The 25,190-nt window shown below is 37.0% G+C and overlaps 1 protein-coding gene across 6 annotated transcripts in view; it reads right to left on the bottom strand.

Moving 5' to 3' along the window:
• The window catches only part of Hecw (Hecw ubiquitin protein ligase), a 204,406-nt gene that overhangs the window by 70,422 nt on the left and 108,794 nt on the right, over positions 1–25,190 (bottom strand). For all 6 annotated transcript variants that reach the window (XM_074115243.1, XM_074115239.1, XM_074115242.1 and 3 more), the window contains 2 exons: positions 3,076–3,186; positions 34–1,587 (listed from right to left, as the gene is read on the bottom strand). In XM_074115243.1, coding sequence (XP_073971344.1) covers positions 34–1,587; positions 3,076–3,172 — 1,651 coding nt within the window. In that variant the 5' untranslated portion in view covers positions 3,173–3,186. The remainder of the gene's footprint in view (positions 1–33; positions 1,588–3,075; positions 3,187–25,190) is intronic.

Genomic DNA, 25,190 nt, shown 5'->3' on the forward strand with positions numbered 1-25,190 from the left:
TAACTAGCAGAATGATCGTAATTCATAGCTTACAAGGTGGAAGTGGTTCTTCATCTGTGGTTTCCACACGCTGATGTTTGACCGATCTCTCTGGTATCGACGGTAGTCTTGTGGAGGTGATATGTCTAACATGGTTGGAACTTTCACCAGCTTCACCATCCTGTACAGTATGTTGCAGAGCTGGGACATTCGTTGTGGTTGCTGCAGCAGTGGCAGAAATTTCCGCTGTAAATACGTCATCATCTTCTTGATGCAGCTGTTGCTGCTGTTGTTGTTGTTGTTGTTGTATTTGCGGGTGTGGAGGAGGAGGAGGATGTCTGGGCAGAAGTGGACTGTTAACAGCCGACTGTCTGTTTGGTCGTGCATGATGTGTAGGCGTCGGAGGACATTGTGGTATCGCCCTGGCTAGTAGCCTATTGTGCGGCCTGACATCAGCGCTCAACGGTGGATGACTTATCTGTCTAGAAAGTGGTTTATGGGCTCTCACTTGGATTGGTTCATCAGAAGCGGACACAAGAGAATCAGAACTGGAACTGTGTGTGACAACGGTCGCTCCTTCTGATGATGTATTCATAACAACTCCAGAATCTGTTGACGGTGAGATTGGTGAAGGGCTAGCCCCTCCTTGTTCAGGCACTGTAAGGCATCTAGAAGGTTCAATAACTTGGCTAGTATTATTACTATTAACGGTACCACTTGCAACAACTGATGGACTTCGCTCGTGCACAGAATTGTCCACCAAACTGTTATCATGTTCTGGTGTGGCAAGCGGTGCTGGACAATCCTCTCCACGTAGCGACAGCTCTTCAGGCCTGTCCACACCATCTTCTTGGGTACGATCCATACTCTGCAGGCTTGAAGCGTTCGACAGTTCATCCGTGTCGACTATTTCAAAACCAAAACTATCCTCCGGGTGGGTGATTTTCTTTGGCCTTGGCGGAAGCGTTGGTCCTTCGCAGGGTTTATTCTTTCTATGCACTTCTGGCGGCCTACGCAAACCGCATACAGCTTTGGTTCTCTCCAAAGGTCTGTGCCTTGGTGGGAAAGATCTAGGCGGTAAGGGCGGTGGTTCTTCTCGGTTGGTTGGATACACCGTCTCGTAAACCGACGAAGGTGCTGCTGCTGCTGCCGGTTTTACCGGTGACTTTTGACTCCATATTGGAAAATACTCAGACTGTGCTTCAGGAACGTCCAGCGTTCTCTGGGTTTCATGGGAATTCCACGTAGGTAGATCCTTTGAGGAAGTCCTAGATGAGGAGTCTGTATCGGAATCTTCCTTTTCTGGTTGATGTAGAAAACCATTCGGCAATGAGGATTTCTTTTTGAGCAATCTCCATCCCTTTTTCCTATATTTGGAAGAGGTTTCCGGTTCGGATTCACTTTCTGAACTACAATTTGAACCATGTTTAGATCGTAATCTCATTAGATCACTCGGCCTGGGTAGATCCCGTTTTTTTATACATTCCTTCATTTTCGTTTTATCTCTGGAATCTTTGTATACTGATTCAATGTCCATGGGCTCTGATTGCGCCAAACAAGAGAAAGAAAGGCCGCTATAGTATCTGAAGCACATCATCTTGTTAGTATCTGCAAAAAAACAAGGAAAATTATTACTTTAAAAGCAGAGAAATAAACATAACTTTATTAAAAGAAAGAGAAATAGAAGAACTAGTAATAATTCAATCAACATAACGGAGCACACAATGTAGTTTTGACAGAAGATATAAACGAACGGAATTTACGACCGTTGTTAGGCAATTAAAGATCCTAAACGGAGCTGGCGGCCCCCCCTTCGGCAAAAAGAAAAAACAGCCTCTTCCTCTCCAATATATAGCCACCATTTAAGGCGTCCTTTCTTCGTATCGATTGACTTCAGTTAAATAAGCATCCTTTTTTTTCTTTTTTTTGTATTCCTTCAATTTTTTTTTTTTTTATCCCAAAGGAACCTCTTAATTTTCATTAAAAAAGATGTGATGATCACGCGAACAACTTCCTCTCAACGCGATGTTTTATTCCTTTACTTCTGAGATCATTTCGTGGTCCTGTGAGGCAAAAAAGAATTGTCTTTATTAAGTGAAACAATTAAAAACGATGTAATTGATGTTCATTCTTTTTGGTGACTGATTCATAGTTTCAATAGGATGAAAAAATAACTGCCATTTCAGTCGTGATACAGCTTTCGATCTAGGGACTAGCTCATCTTCAGGGCTAGTTTACAAAGTAATATTTTACTTCATTACAGGGTTGGTGTGTCTTCTGTCTTGTCTTCTATCTTGTCCATGAACAGACAAGACAGAGGACACACCAACCCTGTAATGAAGTAAAATATTACTTTGTAAACTAGCCCTGAAGATGAGCTAGTCCCTAGATCGAAAGCTGTATCACGACTGAAATGGCAATTAATTTTTCATCCTATTAAAAACATAACACTAAGTTAAAACTTTATTTTCAGATTAAGCAATTCATGGTATTCAAATTTTAACTTTGCACTCAAAATTCCTCATCCAGAGAACCTGCAACTTTTTCAGAACGGACTTCTTACTAAAGGAGGATTCCAAAAAACCGCAACTAGTTCCAATTTTTATTGTTTCAGTTTAGTCCCAGTTTTGGACCCAAAAATAAAAACTTGTGGGTAAAAAATTGAGTCACTTTGATGAATTAGTTTAAATTTGGTTTACAGCTACGCTTGAGCACTACTTTTAAACTTTTATTTGAAACATTATCTCAAGAAAACTGAATGCAGAGCAATAGGTCCCATTTCAGTCTTGATTTATCATCTAATGAATATTACTAGGAATTAAATATGTAGCTAAAATACCAAAAATTGAATTATCAGAAGGGCTACTACTTCATAGCATTTCTCAACAATTACGGACACATATTTAGATAGATTTAAATCGTGAAACAATCAAAATTCGCAAAGAACTATGTCCTTCCATGGTGTCTCATTTATTCCACTTCATAATGTGGTTTCCTCAAAAAATTGGTACCTTGAAGTACTGGACTGGGCGGTTAGCGTAATATAATTATTAAAGAAATTAAGTAAAAAATAAATAACACTTAAACTTCAGTTACCTTGTTGGTTGATCGAGCCCTGTGGAATGTCTAACAACCACATAGTAGTTCCAGTACCGCAACCCAAATCCTTGTTGTACCGGACAACTGATTGCATTGGATCTCGTTCATCTATAAAAAATAAATAAATAAAACATTACTGGAGAAGGATTGGAAAAACAAAAATTAACCTGTTAAAACCTGATCAACAATGAGTTAGATTATTTGTACTAGCTGATTGGGCAATTTCTTGCAGTTATAAATTAATTATATTTATCCAAGATAAGATTAATTGAAGTAAAAAAAAAAAAAAACAAACTCTTATTAGAAATAATGAATCAGTAAAAATGCATATTAGAATCAATTAAAAAACACACACAATTGTTAGTAAATATTGCAATTAACTTTTAAGTAATCCAACCTTAACAAATATAACCTTATCTGTTACTGGTTTTTTATTTAATCAGATGCCAAGAGCTAGCAAGTTCCAAATTCAGCCGCTAGATGGCATGGACATGTTGATTTGTTGATTTTTTTTTTTTAAAGTATTTTTGTATTAAATCAAAATATGCCATTTTGCAAGTTCCAAATTCAGCCGCTAGATGGTATAAACGTGTAGATTCATTAATTTTTAGATCTTTTAAGGTGCCTTATGAAACTCGTAAATTTTGTGGTAGATAAAAGCACTAACTTCTTGAGTTAATAATCCGTTTCTTAGACAAAAATATTTTTATAAATGTTGAATTAATTCAAGGTTTAGAATATTAATAGCTATACTTGAAATATTTTTAAATAAATAACAAATAATAAGAAACAAGGCGAATCATCAATTAAAAATTGACCATAAGACAGACAATCAAAACTGAAACAAAATCAACAAGGAGTGATTTAAGAAAATCCTGAACCCAATCTAGAGACTTAATTCTTCTTCGAACTAACTCAACAAAAAAGTAGAACCATTCATCGAAAAGTTAAGGATAGAAACAGCAGGGAATTCCATTCCTCGTTAGCTACTAGAGAAGACTTTGTATGCATGCACGTGGCTTAAGAGGCCTGCGAGCATGTTGTATCAACACGATGACTCAGTTTCGGCGTTAGTTTTGAAAGCGATATGTTCGTGACCACTCTTAAATGGAATTCCAGAATGAATTCGGTTTTTAAAAGACAGGAAAAGAAATAGGAATTCCACAAAATATGTTCTTACGTTTCTCCAGTCTTTGAATTGAAGATATTTGGAAAACTTGTACGTGGAGGAAATCGCTGGACAAGTTTTTGGGTAAAAAAAAGAAAAGAATAATTTTCGTTTTATAAATACAATTATATAGTGTTTTAATTACGAGGGGGTACCCAAAAATAACCGGAATTGCGTTGCCGCGCATGGAGCTTATGTAGTACGCATTTCTGCCGCTAGACGTGTATAGCGCAATTCCTTGCCAGTTCAGTCCTGCCTGTGTTGTCTGCCTGGCTTGTTCTGTTCATCTGCAGTGATTGTTTTTACCAGCGCTGTTTTGTTCTTTTTTCGTTTTTTATGATGGCAAGTTTAAGTGAACAACGTGCAGCTCTGAAATTTTGTTTTCTACTCGGCAAAAATGCTGCTGAAAGTGTTTTAATGTTGAAAAAGCTTACAAAGATGACGCTATGGGAAAAACTCAAGTATACGAGTGGTTTACTCGGTTTAAAAATGGCGACATGTCGATTGATGACAAACCTCGTTCTGGACGTCCATCAACTGCCCGAATCAACGAAAATGTTGAAAAAATTTGAGAGCTGGTGTTCACAGACCGTCGACTGTCAGAGAGTAGTGGGTTATCTTGGAGCTCGGTTCAGCGAATTTTAACGGAAGATTTGGGGATGAAAAGGGTTGCTGCCAAGTTGGTTCCTCGAGTTCTGACTGACAATCAAAAAGAACATCGAGTTGAAACATGTCGTGCTTTGAAACAACAGCTTGAAACTGATCCAGACTTTCTGTCAAAGGTCATCATTACTGGTGATGAGTCATGGTGCTATGGTTATGACCCAGAAACAAAGCAACAGTCGAGCCAATGGAAGACGTCATCTTCACCCCGACCAAAAAAATGTCGTCAAGTCAAGTCAAACATCAAAACAATGCTGATTTTCTTTTTTGATGCCAAAGGCGTAGTCCATTCAGAGTTTGTCCCCCCAGGTCAGACCGTCAATCAAACCTTGTATTTGGAAGTTTTGAAAAGATTGCGCAATAGTGTTCGCCAAAAAAGACCCGATTTGTGGCAAACAGGAGACTGGTTCTTCCACCACGACAATGCACCTGCACACACAGCCATCTCTGTTACACAGTTTTTGGCTAAAAATGGCATGGTTCCGCTGCCCCACGCACCTTACTCGCCTGACCTGGCTCCATGCGACTTTTTCTTATTTCCACGCATGAAAAAGGGCATGAAAGGTCACCGATTTGACAACATTGAAGAGGTCAAGAAAAAAACGAAGAAGGAGCTGTCAGCCATTTCTAAAGATGACTACAAAAAATGTTTCGAACAGTGGAAGCACCGGTGGGACAAATGTATTAGTTGCAATGGAGAGTATTTTGAAGGGGATAAGGTTGTTCTGTAAAAAATTTGTAAATAAATAGCTTTTAAAATATAATTCCGGTTTTTTTTGGGTACCCCCTCGTATTCTATTCAAATCCCTAAATCCTCCACTTCAGAATACAAATTTAACAAAATTTGTAAATGTGATGTTGCCCGCATGAATCTTACCTGTAGCACCAATTTGGTCCGTGTTTTTAATTGAGTTTGTTTGAAACTCCTGATATGTTTAAGAGTCGGTAGGAGCTCCTAAAAAGCTACCTGAAGAAGAGCTGCAATGCGATTAGAAATGGAACTACACAAACACAATTCCAGTCCAGTGCCCTGCTCCCGCCCAATCCCGCCAAAATGATCACTTCACTTTAATAAATGCTACGTGATATGAATGGCAGTGGCCCCCCTACTAATAATCAAGACACCTTTTTTTTTTCATTATTAAATTTGTGAATTAAATTTGTGCGGCCTCCATCATGCTTTATTAAAGAGCCAATTATAGTTTAATAATAGTATTTGCTGTACGATTTGGCGGGCGGGCAGATAGCGGACGACGCGACCTCTTTGGCTGTGATTGCCAGGTCTTTAGATTGGTTCTTTCTTGACGTCTAATTAAATTTAGAGAAAAATTAAAAGACGTACTGGATGTTTGGTAGGGATGCGCCCCTCTATTTATGCGGCGGCCCTAACATTGAAGTTTCTTCTCATGTGAAATCACTTCCCTGACTGATACGTGTCCTCATTTCTCTCAATACATACTGACAAACAGGTTTTTATTGTTTAAAAATATCTTCGTTAAATTAGATTATTATTTTTTTTAATGTGTTTGATTGATTGAATTAAATGTTTCGATTGATTGAAGATCGATTCTTTTTTTTTTTTTGTTTAACATCTCTGGGCAATTTTTACAACTTTTCAACGAGAGTCGCTACCGGAAATACACCTCTTTAACTCAATGGAGAAATTAATGGCACGAGCAATACAAAAACAAATACAGAAAACTCACATGACTTCCTCGTACTATAATTTTCAAGGTTATCTCTAAAGTTGTTTGCGCCCAAACCCGAGTAGCTATGCATGGTTCGACGGTTAACTGCTTGTTCCTGGAGATTTTTAAGATACCATATGGTTCCCACAATCTAGGGAGCCACTGATGGGGTTAGAGAGGATTTTTAAAAAAAGATTAAAATGTAGAATTAAATATTTAAATTATAAGACTCACTACGCCTCTAGAGACATTACAGTCCAAAAATACTTCGATAACTTCTTAACGCTCCGTTCTATGTATTGTAACTTCACTATCCATAAAATGTCCTCAAAATCTCCCTTTCATTACAGATCTTGCTAATCTCAAATTCATCATTCCATTCTACAGCAGCTCATCCTAACCCTCTCATAGAACACCTATCTTCCTCCACATTACACCAGGTAATCCTCTAAGGAGATTGAAGAGAAGATGCCTCGTCGTGATCTACTCTTATCGTGAGAGCAGTATAGCAAGAGCACGTTTCTGGAGTGACACCACTGAGTGCCTTCTCCACTCGTGATTTTCTTTTATTTTTTGTTATCAGCTACCATAATTGCTTGTTGCAACAATCGTTGCAGTAGTAATTTCCAATAAAAGATTTAAAAAAAATAAAAAATTATAAGAAAACCTCCTGATAAGGAGGTCCCACTTAATGAATAGAAAACTAATAATGCAAGTTCGTCATGTGACATACTGTGAGATTGAGGCAACCTTAGGCATTAGTTCCACCAGCATATATAAAATATTGCATGATCATTTAGCGAGTGAAAAAGGTTTGTTCTCGTTGGATCCCACATTATCTGACAAAATCTCAAAAAGATGCTCGTGTCGATTGGTGCAAACAAATGCTTAAGAAATACAATGGCGGTGCTTCAAAAGACGTGTATAAGATTGTAACAGGTGAAGAATCATGGATATATGCGTATGAGCCGGGAAACTAAACAGCAGTCGACTTTATGGGTGTTTCAAGATAAACCAAATCCAAGAAAGTTTTGTTTGCGCTCGAAGCACTTCGAAACAAATGGTAGCCTGTTTTTTTTTCCCGGAAAAACTGGTCATGTGGCAACACTGCCACACTAGAGGAACGTAGAACGGTCAATTCTGAATGGTACAAAACCATTTGTTTGCCGGAAGTCTTCGATGAAATAAGGATAACAAACAAGCGCCGTCGGATCATTCTTCATCAAGACAATGCCAGCTGTCACACATCTCGTCTAACAACCGACTATTTGAGCACTCAAAAAATCAAATTAATGGGTCATCCGCCATACAGTCCTGTTTTGGCACCAAAAGACTTTTCTTTTTGTTCCCGAACGTCAGGAATAAATAATGTGGACAATGATTTTCGTCGGCAGATGCATTCAAAAACCATGTTTTGGAGGTGTCTCAAGCGGAATGGAAAAAAAATGCTTCGGACAAGTGGGTTCGAACGCATGCAGAAATGTATAGATCATAAAGGAGAATATTTTGAAAAAACAATAAAGTCCATTTTCAATGTCAAATTACTGTTTTTTTTTTTATTATCAGGCTCAATATACGAAATAGTGCCCCCTCGTATTCCTGACTGTATTTATAGAAAACTGGGACGATAGGATCCTACCTTTTCTGCGATGTCCAGGTAGCAGTAAGGGAAAAGTTCTACCAAGACTATTAATCCAGAATGCAAAACGTAACGTTTATCCAATAAACTGTCCCTTACAAAGAGTCGGGGACTTGGGAACTCCTTTTATTGAGCTACCGCAGGTAAATTGGACACCTAGTTCGATTGCCATTTCCTTTTTCAGTGGATATAACTGAAGAATAGCGTCATCACAAAGAGAACCATATAAATACATAAATAGCGTGCAAAATCGGAAACCACACCAACATTAAGGTGTGTGATTGGCTGCTCCCCCCGCCGCCATTAGAAGCCCTCCCCAAGCAGATTAGATAACAATTTCACGCCGAATGGAACCGACAAACAATTTTTTTTTTTTTTGCCGACAACAAAACACAACAGAGTCAATCCTTGACTAAAAAGATGATTCTCCCACTCCGAAACTTTTGTTTCATTCTTAATTTTAAAAAGCTGAATGAACGACAAAGACCGGGGAAAGGAAAGAGAAAAACGGACGTCGTAGTCACACCTCCTCCTGTGGGGAAATACTATACAGAGTAAAGGAGCGCTTGAAATGGGGTGGTGGGTGGGAGGATAATTTAAAGGAGAGAGAGTGAGGTGACGACGGAAACCATCAATCCCGCCGACCTAACTACAACTTCCGACAGAGAGGAAATCACGTGTGACATGAGAATGACATAGTTGGCCCGGCCAACTTTACTTAGCATTACTCTGCAACAACGCCAACAAAATAGCAAACAACAAGGAGCTGTTCTTATTATAGCTGCACGGGAGGAGAGAGAGGTGCGCACAGGAAGAAGCCATTGCAGAGAGAGAGAGACCCAACCTCACACATGCCCGGGTATGACGTCATTTGTTTATATGTGCTTACCTCATCTATTCAAAGATAGTTTTTTTCCTTTAATTTTTTTTTCCCCCAGTAACAGGAAGTATAGCGATCGTATCAAAATTTTCGATATCCGGTTTTCACTAGATATATCCTTTTTTTGAGGCCCGCTGGGTTAAAAAAAAACAAAAAAAAAACAAAAACAAAATTTGAGATCCAATTTAGGTGCAAGGTCCCGGCAAAAGGCTTTTTTTTTTTTTTACAAAAATTAGCCAACCGGAAATAGCACTTTACTTCGAATCGATTTTTGTACGAAAAAAGGTTCCTACGACTTTATTTATAAACTTAAAGTAGTTCTACAACATCGATTTCTCTCAGGGGGGAAATTCGATTAAGAGCACCTAAAAATGAAGTGAAGATGGGTGGGCTTCCTTACTTCTAAAGCAGGGGATGTCAAACTCGATTAAACCACGGGCCACTTGGTGCTGCAACTGGCAAGATTCACGAAGGGGCCACAATATATTTACAAAATTTTTCCTTGTTTTTCCAAAATATCTGAATTCAGAGACTGAGAACAGACAATCTTCATTAAAGCTAACTAGATGTTTATCTAGTCAATAATAATTGACAAGATAATTTCAAATTACCTTTTCAAACAAGGAAATTGCTTGGTGGCCCCACGATGTACGAGTACTTGGAATAAAATGAAAATAGAAAAGAAGTTTTCTATGAAGGAAATGGCTCTTAGTGAGAGGATCGAGGCAAAATATCGGTACACACCATTCACCAGTTTCCGTTTAACTACTGAAGACGAGTATACACGTGGCCCAAGGCGTTTCCTGTGGGCTTGAACGAACGCGCTGACTTAGTTCCCAGCGACGTTTGGAAGCGATATGTCCGGCCACTCTCAGTGGAATTCCAGAATGATGTTTTAAAAGACCAAGTAGGAATTCCCCAACATATATTCTTATTCTCTCTCTTCTGAAGAGAGTAGCTAATCCTGGGAGACGACTTAGGGAGTGTTATCATTGGGTAACTTCTCTCCCCTCAATTAGTGGAGTTTGTAGTGGTGTCAGTTATTGTCATTGTTACTAATAGTGTATCTGGCGTTGGTGTAACTTAACAAATAAATTAAAAAAATAAAAAAATATTCTTATTCAGGTGAGAAATATCCAAAAATGTTTGCTGTACAAAATTTTTGGAGTACGTCCTTGTGTGAGCAACGATTTCCGTCCAGGAAATTAAATAAAAACGACATACAGATCAAGATTGACTGGATAAACATCTATCTGCCTTAATTAAGATTGTCTGTTCCCAGTCTCTGAATCCAGATATTTTGGAAAACTAGGGAACAATTTTGTAAAAATATGTTGTGGCCCCTTCGTGAATCTTGCCAGTTTGCAGCACCAAGTGGCCCTTGGTTTAAATTGAGTTTGACACTCCTGCTCTTAAGTACCACATTCCATCGCTAAGCGGCCAGCTGTCATGGGTGTACGCAAAACGTGATATAATAAACTTGCAGCTTTCTAATGAGCTTCAGTTTCAGGCATGTTTACACAGGCGCGATTTTATTTAAAAAAAACAAAACCTTTTTGAACTTAGGGGGTCCTATAAACGATCACAATACTCTCTCTTGCCAATACCAAGAGAGAAAGAGAGCGAGCGATTGTAGCATCGTAATATAGCACCTACCGGAAGCAGCCAGAAGACGCCACAAGGTGTAAATATATATACACACACACACACACACACACACACACAGCCACTTACAACACCCCTCCTCAAATTCTCGTCTAGTTTACCTCTCTCCTCTCCACTATGGGGAACTTTAGCATTTCCAAATGCCCTTCAATAGACATAAACATTTACTAGAACTGGCGCTAGGGATCCTAAATAAGAAAGTGTTACCTCCTCCCCGCTGCTCATTGCGGTAGCAGCTCTATAGACGCACGTTCCAAAAGAGCCATTGTGTAAACAAAGGATGTACTCCAGTATAAACAGATTGGCGTCTTGCCGAACCTAATTTTTCTTTCTGCTTCTTCTTCTTCTACTTCTCTAATTTACTGTTTCCCAAATCTCTCTACAAATACATTTTTATCGAGTTCCTAGGCTGAATTTTCTCCTTGTATTATTTTTAAAACATCCATATATTTCGATATAATACGGACCAAAAAAAGTTTTTTGGATTTATATCTTATTTTTTTAGTCCAAGATTATTGCATTTTAAAATCTTTTAGATTAAGGTTTTCATTTCCAGCTGAATGAATGGGAGAATAATGTCTGTAAACCGAGCTTACTTTGCTAACATGAGATTGTTTAAGACCTCCAGATCTGTCCAGAACTTCGAAGACAAGGCTTAATAGAACCTTAATCAGGCCGGTGCTGAAACATGGACGTTTACATCTGCCATGATAAATTATCTAAATGTTTTTGATCTTAAGGAGGATTTATGGCCCAGTTTTCGACACTAGTTCTCGCACATGGAGACTCAGAAAGAACCGTGAGCTATATATACTCTGTATGGGGATGAGAATGTGGTCAGTTTCATCAAGGCACGGACGATTGGAATGGTTCTTGCCACATTGCTCTTGCTTATGCCAGAAGACAGGATGCCGAGCAGACTGCTACGTGGTACCGACGTAGGCATGAAGAAAAGAGTTGGCCGACCGCGAAGACAGTGGCTTTCTCGATGTCGAGGAGGACTTGAGAATCCTTGGAGTATCGGGATGGAAAGCAAAAACAGCCAATAGAGATGTCTGGAATCGAATCGTTAAGGAAACCAAGGCTCACCCCAGATTACATTAGGTCTAGTAAGTGGGAGAAAAAAAGTTACAATAGAACCATATCAACGTCTGAGAATAGAGCACGCACTAAGATACTTCCAAGGATTGTGCAAACTTGAAGTCCTAGAATTAGAAATAAAGTTAGCAAATTTCGTTGTAAGTTAATTAATTAATAATATAATAAACAATACATTAAGGCGATGATGATGCTGATGCTGATAACAATCATGGTATAAAAATAGAAATAAAATTAGGCCAATCAATCAATTCTTAATAATCAAATTCACGCATAAAGAACACTCAAAGTTTGGTCATAACCTGATGAGTTTATTTGATAACTAGTTAATGGTAACTCTAGACAAAGGATTCTGGGTCTACTTGTGAACACTTTCGAAATATATTTATGATTTTTTCGAATAATAATGGTTACCTAATAATTAAGCTTGTAAGTATTTCAACATGGGATTTTTTATTTATGTGTGAATAACGTGAAGAGTCAAGGCCGAATTATAATCATAACTACGACGCAGCCTGTTTTATTAACTAGCTCAGGAGCTGACGCTGAGTTTAGGGCATGAAATAGCAGAGAAGTTTATGGGTGGTAAATCACTCCGCATCAACTTAAAGGGGCTGGGGCGAAAATTCACAAAACCTGCTTGACAGTTTTAGCTCTGGATAAAGCAATCCTCATCAATAGAATAGAGGTTAGAAGACTGGAGGATAACACCAGCGCGGAGTTCGAATCTAACGGGCTGCTCTTCCTGGGAGCTTTCTTATAAGCTCAAGGCTTCCGGTGATGGAACAGTAGTTGTTTGTGACGAGAGAATACTGCCCAGAAATTGTCAGATACCACAGGCGCGGAGTTCGTATCCAAGGGCTGCTGTTCCTGGGAGCTTTCTTACAAGCTCAAGGCTTCCGGCGATGGAACAGTAGTTGTTAGTAATGAGAGGGTTACTGCACGGATGTTGTCAGATACCACACTCCGTTTTTAGGGCCGGGTAAGAATAGTCCCAAGGTATCCTCCCTGCCTGTCGTAAGAGGCGACTAATAGAGGACGCCGAACGGTATACCATCTTCACCTGGAATAATGTAGTAAGTCCAAGCTGACTCCAGGAGGGTGTGCGGAGAAACCGTAAGTCATGGTATTCGTGACTAAGGCCAGTGACCATTCTAGGCCTTAAGTAGGAGATATTAGTCTCTATACGAAACGGTACCACGGGATCTCGTGAGCCACAGCCCGCTGGAGTTCTGTGTCTCCAGGCTCACCAGAGTTAAAGAAAGGTTTCGGTGGTGGTCGAGGTATTGCAATGATGATGGTAGAGTCCCCATGATCTATTGTGTGGGAGACAGGATGGTTGTTTAGCCTTCGGGGTTAGTTAAGCCACCTTCTCATTCACCACGAGAACATGACTGATACCATACACGCATTGTTCGAGCCCAACGGCTGCTCTTCCTGGGAGCTTTCTTACAAGCTCAAGGCTTCCGGTGATGGAACAGTAGTTGTTAGTAACGCGAGAGGGTTACTGCCCGGAAGTTGTCAGTGCACTGGAGAAAAAAAAAATCTACGAACGCCAATGACCTCGAGATGTTGTTGAATCTATTTCAATGATTTCCACGGAAATATGCACGGATAATCTTTAATCATTACGCTCTCATAAATATGCGAAAATCTCTGCTTACAAAAAAAATAATAATAATCTGAAACTTGTATTATAAAATAATAAAAGAGGAAATCAACCAAACCCTGCCATCAGATACGGAAAAAATATATTTATAAAAAGAAAAAAGGAAGCCAAATAAGTAATACTACAGATTCCTCACTCAGCACAGGAAGTGACCCCCCCTTAATTAAAGATAAATCCCATCCACTGAAATACTACGCTGCACATAAAAGGGCAACTTTTTTCTGAATGCAAGATACTCATAAATGAGGTGCTTATCATACAGGCTTCATTTCCTTATTTGCTCATCTTATCAAAGTTAGCCTTTTTAAGAGTTATCTTCTAGAAAATATCTTATACTAAAGTGGAATTATTGTCCTTGAAGGAAAAAAAGAAGTATTTTCATCTAAACAGTACGTGCTCTGATTTTATCTTCTGTAAACAAAATGATCAAACATTTTGAGATGAGAATTGTGCAATGATCTATAAATAGATCTGTTAAATAAATGTCCAGTTCTTGAATTATTGGAGAAAAAAAAAATATATGATTTAGATATATTAAGAGAGGTGGGAATGACACTGAAATTGTGTTAAATGTACCAGTAATTGGTCTGACATTTCATCCTTGAACTAGGACATTCGTCAATTCCGTTATAGTACAACACGTTGTTAACTACAAAAAATAGAAGAAAAACCCTGATAGTGAAAAAACTATAATTATATAGATTCAATTTTTCATTTCACTCTGAATTTTTCACTCTAAATTTTCCATCCTAGAGTTTTCTTGTTATAAGAATTTACTAAAATTAAAATGTGGAAAAATCATCTCAGCTTTCATTGTGGTACTGGGTTCGATTCCTCAGGTCTAGGTCTTGGATTTTATTTAATGGTTAATGAAAGAAATTTATAGTAAAGTATGTTAGGTGGTTATAGGCTAGACCCGCAATGCTAAGATGTATTGTGGGTTTAGTGGGTTCGATTCCCCTGGTCTAGGCCTTGGATTTTATTTAATGTTTAATATGAGAAATTTATAGTAAAGTATGTTAGGCGGTTATAGGCTAGACCCGCAAAGCTAAGATGTATTGTTGGTTTAGTGGGTTCGATTCCCCCGGTCTAGGTCTTGGGATTTTATTTAATGGTTAATATGAGAAATTTATAGTAAAGTACGTTAGACGGTTATAGACTAAACCCGCAATGCTAAGATGTATTGTTGGTTTAGTGGGTTCGATTCCTCAGGTCTAGGTCTTGGATTTTATTTAATGGTTAATGAAAGAAATTTATAGTAAAGTATGTTAGGCGGTTATAGGCTAGACCCGCAAAGCTAAGATGTATTGTTGGTTTAGTGGGTTCGATTCCTCAGGTCTAGGTCTTGGATTTTATTTAATGGTTAATGAAAGAAATTTATAGTAAAGTATGTTAGGCGGTTATAGGCTAGACCCGCAAAGCTAAGATGTATTGTTGGTTTAGTGGGTTCGATTCCTCAGGTCTAGGTCTTGGATTTTATTTAATGGTTAATGAAAGAAATTTATAGTAAAGTATGTTAGGCGGTTATAGGCTAGACCCGCAAAGCTAAGATGTATTGTTGGTTTAGTGGGTTCGATTCCTCAGGTCTAGGTCTTGGATTTTATTTAATGGTTAATGAAAGAAATTTATAGTAAAGTATGTTAGGTGGTTATAGGCTAGACCCGCAATGCTAAGATGTATTGTGGGTTTAGTGGGTTCGATTCCCCTGGTCTAGGCCTTGGATTTTATTTAATGTTTAATATGAGAAATTTATAGTAAAGTATGTTAGGCGGTTATAGGCTAGACCCGCAAAGCTAAGATGTATTGTTGGTTTAGTGGGTTCGATTCCCCCGGTCTAGGTCTTGGGATTTTATTTAATGGTTAATATGAGAAATTTATAGTAAAGTACGTTAGACGGTTATAGACTAAACCCGCAATGCTAAGATGTATTGTTGGTTTAGTGGGTTCGATTCCCCCGGTCTAGGCCTTGGATTTTATTTAATGGTTAATATAAGAAATTTATTTATTTATTTATTTATTTAAGGCGCGTCAACATCTAAGGTTATTGGCGCCCGGAGCTTTTTCCAGTGCACTGCCGGCCTCCGGACAGTGTTTTCTCGTTACAGACAACACTGTCCATCACCGGACAGTGAGCTGTAAGAAGCTCCTAGGAAGAGAAAATCTAAGGGTCAGCAGCTGGATTCGAACCCGGGACCTCCGCGTGGGAGTCCAGTATGCTAACCTCATAGCTAATCCCTTCCCTAAGGGAAATTTATAGTAAAGTATGTTAGACGGTTATAGACTAAACCCGCAATGCTAAGATGTATTGTTGGTTTAGTGGGTTCGATACCCGGTCTTGGCCTTGGATTTTATTTTATGGTTAAATGAGAAATAGTAAAGTACGTTTCCTAGTCGCCTCCGTCCACGGCACCTAATTTGGTAGTTTGGTACCCCGTCTGAAAAAATAGGCGATTACTTTATTTTATCCCTTAGCTTTCCGCGAAGAGGGAAATGAACTGTCCACTTCTTCAGCGGGGGTATCCTGACGTCCCACCTAGAATTCCCAGGTAGATCCTTCGAACTGATATCTTCTACACCACATCCAGATCCCATATATAGGTACGGCTTACTGGGCTTTTGAAGGATATTGATCTCATTCTCAAACTCCAGATACAACTGTTTATATAGATCTTTAGCTACACTCGGATTACCAGAACCATATCTGGGGGATTGGAAAGTCAATATTAAGAAAAGTGAGGTCCAAGGCTAGGTTCTATATTAATGACACCTATTATGAATTTGATGAAAACAATCTTTGCCTCATTTGTAACTCTTTTTCTCCTAATCCAGTTGTTAATTTCCTTTTTGAATGTACCTCGCTTTTACCTATTAGAACTCATTTTCTTAACTCGTACCATTCTTTAAACGATTCTATAAATGATAGATAACCTTCTCAAGTTGTTAGATATAAATAATGTGAACCAAATTAATGATATTTACAGTTTTATGTACCAAGCTCTGAAGCTCAAAAGTTCTTTGCTCTTAGAGTGATAACTGTTGAGTAATTTATGTCTAACTAATTAAGTTATTTTCCACTTATGTAAGTCAGTGAGTTATGTTTTAGTTTTCCACTTGTTTACCTCATAAAGAATAGTTTCATTTCCTCTATTTTACTACAGTATTAATGTAATGTTATTCTACTTTTTTTGTGCAATGTTGTTACAACTCCCAGCTAAAGGTATTTACATATAAGCTTGTAAATAAATAATTATAATAATAGTGGGCTTCTGAGTTGACTATTTGGGGTAAAACTGGGGCCCATAGAGCTGAACACTCTTACACTTAATCTTTTAACTTAACCTTTCCTAACCTTAACTTAACCTTTCTCTACATTTTGGTAAAGGTTTCATTAAAACCGAACGTATAGGAAAAGAGATATAAAAGGTTTTTGAAATTTCGATGGAAATGAAATCCTTCAAATTTTAACCTCATATGTCAAGAACTATATAATCAAGAGGGGGAGGAAAATCTTCTTTTGGGTTAAATTTGAAGTTTTGGTTTTTATTTTTCCATGTGCTCAAAAAAATGATCCAGAAATATTTTTTCTTTTGTAGCACAAAACTATAAAAAAAATAAATAGAGAGAGGGTAACTGCATGAAATATCACAGGTTCAATGACTTTTTTGTAGAAAAATAACACTTTAACAAAGTACCTCATCAATTTTATCTCTCTCTCTCCTCTCTCTTCCTTCCTTTACATTAGGAGTATTAGGGTCAGTACTCCCTCGTGGGATGGAGTAAATAATGTTCTCCCCCATATTTGGGTGGTTTACTTCAATGAATCACTTTAATAAACACACACCTTCATTCATACGCCTACCTAAAGCATCAATGATTTTTTCCTTTTCATTGATCAGCGAATAATTTTATCAGTTCATTCATTTTTTTTTTTTTTTAGTTCAAATTCCTGAATGGAGCAGAAATACGGTTGAGAAAACAAAAAAAAAACAGCAGAAGAGTTCATTGATAAGACTTTATGAATGGATCCACAGATTGCAGTTTTTCTCAATGAGAATCCTTTATTGGAGGCCAGAGATCGTCATTGATTAGAAATACACACATATGACAATTAATTAGTTAAATAAATTTCAAATTAAATTTGTAATCAAACTAAACAAAAATATGAATGAATCTGAGAATTTAATAGAACTTTAATTTTAATCACCGAATTAATTTAATTTCGTTCTTTAATCAAATTGATTTAATAACTCACTATAATGACTTACCAACTAATGGTTCAAACCACGTTTTGGCGAAGCCACTTTTCTGATTAACTCCTACATAAACTTTCGACTCACTAAACCAAACTTAAATGTTAGTTTGGTTTGTAATTTTTTATCAATAAATAGTTTGGTTTGGAAGGAATGTGTCGCATTCTACCAACAGTATTATTAAATTGATATTTTTTCTTTTTTTTTGCAATTTTAAGTTTCAAGAAAATTCAATTATATTAGTAAATTATGGTAAGAAAAAGTCGTGTGAGTGTTCATACGAGAGTCTTTTCATGAGAAAGTGAAGTGAAAACGATCGAAAACGATCTTAACTTAGGAAAAATTTATTGAAAATTGAGTATGAATTTAAAAAATAATAATAATTTGTTAGCATTATTTCTTAATATTTACGTAAGATTAATATTATTTATAAAATAACAATACAAAAGTTAATAAAATATGAGAAAATAATAAAAGATTTAGAGAAATAAGTGAAAGGTATTGAAACGCCATTGTTAGTACACTCTGGATCCACCCATAATTGGTTACCATTGGACAGGGCGTGGCTACACTAGAGGTGGGCATGACCCGCCCACAGTCTGCATACTTACTACGCTGTGATTGGCCACTACTTTAAGCTTAATAAAATCAATGAAATAATCAATTTAAAATTTTTTTTCCAACATTTCTCCCATAGGTATTTGATAAACTTTCGATTTAAGCAAGAAAAAAAAATCTCTATAAAAATACGATAAATAATATTTCTTTTAGAATAATGCTTCATGTTTTACACAATTATCGTTAACTGTACCAAAAAAGTTGAGAATTTACTTTGTTTAATCGAGAAATAGATAAAAAAGAAATAGGCATGTAAGCCGCCATTAAATGGGAGGTAAGCTTACTATAACGCTCCATCCGGTGGAGAATTCTAGCGGCAATTTCTGTAAACATAATTGCAGTTACTACAGCTAGGCTATTTCTTGATATTCTCTTCAGTATTATTTAGAGTTTATGAACTGAATTTGCTCAGGTTTTATTTATTTATTTTTTCAGTTAATGAAATAGTTCCTTAACCATGATGGTGACTCTCTAAACCTACAAAAGACCACCTCATTTAACAATGTTGGTGACTCTCAAGATTTATATAGGTCAACCTTACACTCACATTTAACCATGTAGATGACTCTCAAGATTTATATAGAACAATCTTACACTCATATTTAGCCAAGTAGATGACTCTCAAGATTTATATAGAACAACCTTACACTCATATTTAACAATGTTTGTGACTCTCAAGATTTATATAGGTCAACCTTACACTCACATTTAACCAAGTAGATGACTCTCGAGATTTATATAGAACCACCTTACACTCTCATTTAACTAAGTAGGTAACTCTCAAGACTTATATAGAACAACCTTACACTCACATTTAACCATGTTGATGACTCACTCAAAGGACCATCTATGGATGGATAGATAATATGGATCCACTAATAGTCTTCTTAGTTGTTTTGTGTAGATGTTTAATTATTACCTTTATCAATTTCCAAAAGTGACAAAACGTTATGAATTTTTAGTCATAGAATTAAATTGCAGGACAATATTTTTCCAATGTCTGCCTTCCAAGTCACATCTTACACAAAAAACACCGCTTAAACCCCCCTCCAACTAAGTTCTTTTTTAAGAATAAGGTCTTTTATTATTATAACCTCGGTTGCATGATTCTTGCAACTCCTAGATATCACAATGTCATTTCTGACAATGACATTCAATGTCATAGCTTGTCATATTTTTTTTTTTATAAACTTTGCAATGCAACGTGAGAAATCTTTAACAATCAGTAAGTCGGAAGTGCCACTTCGCCGGAAGAAGAATTTTTTTTTTTTTTTGAGTTTATTTAACTTTTAATTCCAATATTTTCCGGAGAAAATTCAATTTAAGGCAATTCTAAGGGGAAAAGTGGGAATTAGCTGCCTTTAAAGGATCGCTTAAGTGTAATATGTGAACATATTTCCTGTACAACATAAACAGGATTGTGGTAAGAGGGCAAGACATTTGTGACGTGCGAGTGGAAGACAGAAAAGATTACACGTGTCACCCCTGCTCGTGTTGGCCATAAACTATGGAAAAGGGGGACGCAAAATGATTACGTCAGCTAATGACCCCATCAGGGTCGAAGCGCTGGTAAAAGTAAAACCAAATTTACGTAGATTAAATACATAAATAAAAAGTATAAATTCGTAGTAAATCAATTTAATAAAAATGCCACTTTAAAAAAAATAATAATAATAAATTGTATGGTTTATTGCAATTTTATTACAAAATCTTAAATATTGGAAGAGAATTTAATTACGTAAATTACAATCTTGGCTCCTGATTTTTCAGTTATATTTAGTAACGTCATCATATTAAAGCCAATATGAAACTAAGTGTTTTTGGTTGTGACAGGGTAACTTTTTATCGTTGACTTGATTCACAGTCGCTTTTTAAGTGACTTTAAAAAGCCGAGAAGCTTTCTTAAATACGTGATAGATTTTAATTTTTAAAGAGTAAATCATAACTAGGACCATTTTTTTGGTGATTGATTCATTAATCCAATTTCAGTGACAATTTGTTATTTTTTAAAATTTTATAGCCAATCTTTCGATCTATGGTACTAAGCCGAGTCGAAAAAAAAATCGAAAGCTTGGCAATTAAAAAAAAAAAAGTATGGACTTAAAATTGGCAATAATCATTCATCCCTTTGGATACCCACAAATTATTTTTGTTTTCACTCGAAGAATTTCTTTCGTCAAAACCGGAATTCGATTAAAAAAAAATCAATTAACAATATCGATATTTTATTATAGAAATCATCTTCCAATTAGTTGTAATAAACATAGATAAGACTAATGTGTCCTATTAGCTAGACTTAACTATAATAATAACAACACGTCTTTATAGGATGAGATGGCAATAAACAGGAAGCCATACAGATTACGATAGAAATCCCAACTTATCTTTATGGATAAAGATACTCTCTTCATTTCCGGCGAGATTAGCTGACCTGTAGTCCAAGAGGCAAGCATCTGCTCGCTAACATCGTTTTAATAGAAACACATTATAATCAGTTATCAGATTAATCTGTATGGACATTTTTTAAATAATATTTCCCATTTATAAATCGGAAATTATGGTGTCCTTTTATTAGAGCTTATTGAACACGTAAACATATTTTTTTTATATTCTCTTATTGCTCTTTAAAGGAAGTATAGCAATCGTGGCAAATTTTATGCATTGAGTTTTTCACATAAAAATTTTATCTTTTACGCTCTCATGTAAATCTAAAGCGGAAGCTATGAAGAGCTGTTAGGCAATGACGTAGCTTCCGTTTAGGATACAATAAAAAGCCTACTCCCAAATATATTTCCCAAAAATTAAAAAAAGAAGAAAATATTGCTTATATTACTGCCTATATTCGAGTACTCAAATACAAATTCGTAAAAACTAAACTTAAGGATGAAAATTCAAGAATTATATTAGAGGCTGTTGCTTTTCGCAGCCACAGGCGCTTGCGCAGTTTTCTGCAGAAAAATAATTGAAATAAAAACAGCTTAATATAAGTATTAAAAATTGTCTATGAACTTGTATTTAATCAAGATATATATATTTGTTTTAAATTAATTTGTTAAGTTACACCAGCGCTAGATACGCTATAAGTAACAATGACAATAACTGACACCACTACAAACTCCACTAATTGAGGGGAGAAGTTACCCCCAGTGATAACACTACCTAAGTCGTCTCCCAGGATTAGCTACTCTCCTCAGTCAAGAGGCCACTGGCGTTTTAATCGTCTGGAAGGATGATCTGGATGGTGATGAGATGATAAATGGCGGACAAGAGGATTGGAATGAGAATGCAAGTTCTGATGAAAACTTTTATAGCGAGTTCGTGGAACCTGGACCTACAAACGGAATTTCCAGGTCTGTATGGATGGTTAGATTTGAAACGTAAAATGGAGCCGTATAACGATAGTGCGGAGAATTTTAGACTGAGGAAATTGAATTCTGTGAAGATTAGAGCGTTTCGTTGAACCCCACAGTTCAATACCAGTACGTCCAGACGGGTTTTAGTATAGAATTGTAAATCAGTCGTTTGTTATTAAGTGAAAGATTTCAACGTCGGTCTAGTAGTCTTTTAAGTAGTCGATAACGCCTGTTAACTTCAGTTCGTTTAAATCATGTGTGCCATTCAAGACATTTAATCGCCATTTAATAAAAAATAAAACAGGTAGAGTCGTGCATTATACTGAAGTGGTTCTTTAGAGGGATGTATGGTTTCACCCTTTAGTCCCTTTAATCGATATGTTCTGCAAAAATTTATGGCTATAAAAATTGTAGAACATCACTAGTGCGACTAGAATGGAAAATGTAAAAAGGAAATAGTTAAAGCTGTCCTTTAGGAAAATCTCAAATAAGTGAATAATCCATTCAGCGAAGTAGTATTTCCGGTTGTTCGTTAGAAGGACTTTAAAACGGATATAAAATTGAAGATTCACCTGGCTGTGGCAGCCTGATAGTAAGGGTCTTATTTTAAAAAAACAGTCCCTGGTTTCTGGGAAGATTTTGACCAAAAAAGGAACAAGAATAAATTTAAAAAAAAAAAATCGGGAAAGCAGCAAAGAACTGGGGGAATGATAAGTACTAATTAAATACAGGATCGGCAAGGGAGAGGAGAGAGACTGATGAGGAGGGGGGTCTAATTGTAGAACGGAAGGAATCAAGGCCAAATAGATAGACGATTCCATTTTCGACCTCGTGTCCACCATCACCAACACCACTTTCTTAGGAACTTTACGTGTCTCGACTTGCACACACGAAACTGCAACGTGCAATATAACACGTGGTTTTTATTTGTGTACCCGGCTCGCTAATATTTCTTGGGTTTTTTTTCTTACATCTGTAAGAGAAACTAGGGACACTTTCTCTTAAATGGTGAACATGCACTTCTTGGAATATTGTACCCTGCTCGCTACGGACCACGAAATGTTGAAAGAAAAAGTGACGCCATTCACCAAGATCCCAAATAAAAATCAATCAACATCCCATTGGACAGGGATGGCGAACCTTTTTGAGATGTGGGTCAAATTTTGTTGGACATTTTTTAGTACATAGCTCTTGGGTCACTAATGCCCATTTGCACAAGAGTTAAGTTTAAAAAATTTTAAACTGAATATTTTCAAAAATCTAAACATCTTTAAAAAATTCAGTTGGCTTAACGGGGTAAAACGGGGACGAAAACAAGTGGCTATGGAAGTCTCTTTTTTTACAAACATAACCTGAACAAAAGTGTGTTTTATCTGAAGAAAAATCTAAATATGGTTATTTGCTTTGGGTTGTCGATTTTTTTTGTAACAAACAAAATATGAGTAAAATTATACATTTTATTTGATATTTTGTAAACAATTTTTGCTTTATTTCAAGTACTACAAAAGCATTTGTCGTCATTTGCGTTTTAGAACTGTAATGATCAAACTAAAGGTTATAGACAGGCATTTAAATTGCTTTTGTGTCAATGCGTGATTGAAAAAAAAATACAGATAGAATATAAATTATCCACACAATTAGAAAATCTAAATCAACCCGCGTGCAAACAAATGGTTGCCTAGCAATTGTGGGTCAGTAAAAAAGCTTGGGTCACAGGTTCGCCATCACTGTCCTAGGATAAAGCTTTAACAGTAAAAGTCCAAGTATTTTATCCCAATAAAATTTCAGTTCATTTTCAGCCTTTGAAAGATCTTGCGACTTCGAAAATTTTCTTCAAGTATTTTGCAAAAATTATTAATAGTAATAATAGGATTTAACAAAACACACTTCCTGTTTGTTTGAAGGGGAAAAAAACTACCTAGCAGGAAGTTCTTTTTATATATACAGATGGCAGTGTACTTTTACATGAATTGTAGGCAGCATTGTAGGCCATAATATTTTGATCATTCCGACAATAATATTGACTAGAAGTTAAGGAATTGAAGTAAATGTGAAGGATGTGAGAAGTGCCAATTAAAGAAACCTCCTCACCCCCACCCCCAGGAGGTAGCTGGAGTAAAATATAATTACGAATTACAGAGAATTGAAGGACAACTAGAAAAGGAAGGCGGCTGTCAATGAAAGAAGCGATATTACAGGGAGAGAGTATGGTTGGTGAACGATGCCGACTGTCTCCAGTTACAATCACCAGAGCGCAGTAAACAGATGGCAGACCACCACCACAACATGACTGCTGCACACACACACACACACACACACACACACAACGCTAAACACCGACAATTGGAGCTCGCAAGTTTCCGGTATAGTAACAAACCTTTGTGCACAAAAAAAGGGTATTTTCCGTTTTAGTGCAGTTTTTGCTCTCCAAGAAAATGCGCGATAACTATTGAGATCTACTGAGACGCCCTCCAGTGCCTTGCTGGCCTTCGCAGAATGTACTCTCGTTTCAAGAAGAGTTTATGAACTGGACTTAATCTATAGACCTCCAGGCGGAAGAGCAAAATACTAACAACTAAGCTAATCCCTTCCCAGTTATAGTTTCATCGTTAAGCTTACGCTAAAGAGGAAATAAGCTTAGCATACTTAAGATGATAAAATCTTCTTTTGTAATTTACAATCTGTATAAGTATATACAATAAGTAAATAAGAGGTGAATGAGATAAACTGGAGCGGGAAAAGCAGGAGGAGAGAAGCTACCCAGCGGTAGCACTCTCTAGATGAGATAGGGGAATGTGAGGAGGAGAATATGAGTAGGAGAGAGGAAAGATTTAGTTCTTCAGACAGTAAGGAAGTCGCGGGGCCACTGGCGATTTAGTCGGCGAGGAGTATTACGGATGTCAGAGGAGGCGAGAGACTGTACAAGAGGATTAGAGCTAGTCGAGAGAGCAGTATGGAGCTTTTGGTATTTAGTCTTGGCGTGTTTAGATGATAAAATCTAAAAACATAACAACAACTAAATTAAGTAAATACGCAATTCCATTTCCTTCAAAGTTTAGAAATTAAGTAACTCTTAAATAGAACCCTACTACGAACCCTAGGAACATGCCAACCTTACGAACCCTAAAAAAGTGATACTTCCGGTAAAGGGATTATCTTATTAAGGCCTCTCACGGTAATGCACAAACGACACACAAATAATTGCATTTCCTGCAACAGATCGATTTGAGCTATTTTTATTTTAAATGATTTAAGGCGCATCAACATCTCAGGTTATTGGCGCCCGGAGCTTTTTCCAGTGCACTGCCGGCCTCCGGACAGTGTTCTCTCGTTACAGACAACACTGTCCATCACCGGACAGTGAGCTGTAAGAAGCTCCTAGGAAGAGAAAATCTAAGGGATTCGAACCCGGGATCTCCGC

Source organism: Rhodnius prolixus, unplaced genomic scaffold, assembly GCF_049639745.1.
Source record: "Rhodnius prolixus isolate KJV_2025 unplaced genomic scaffold, Rpr scaffold_7, whole genome shotgun sequence".
In the NCBI taxonomy this organism is placed as follows: domain Eukaryota; kingdom Metazoa; phylum Arthropoda; class Insecta; order Hemiptera; family Reduviidae; genus Rhodnius; species Rhodnius prolixus.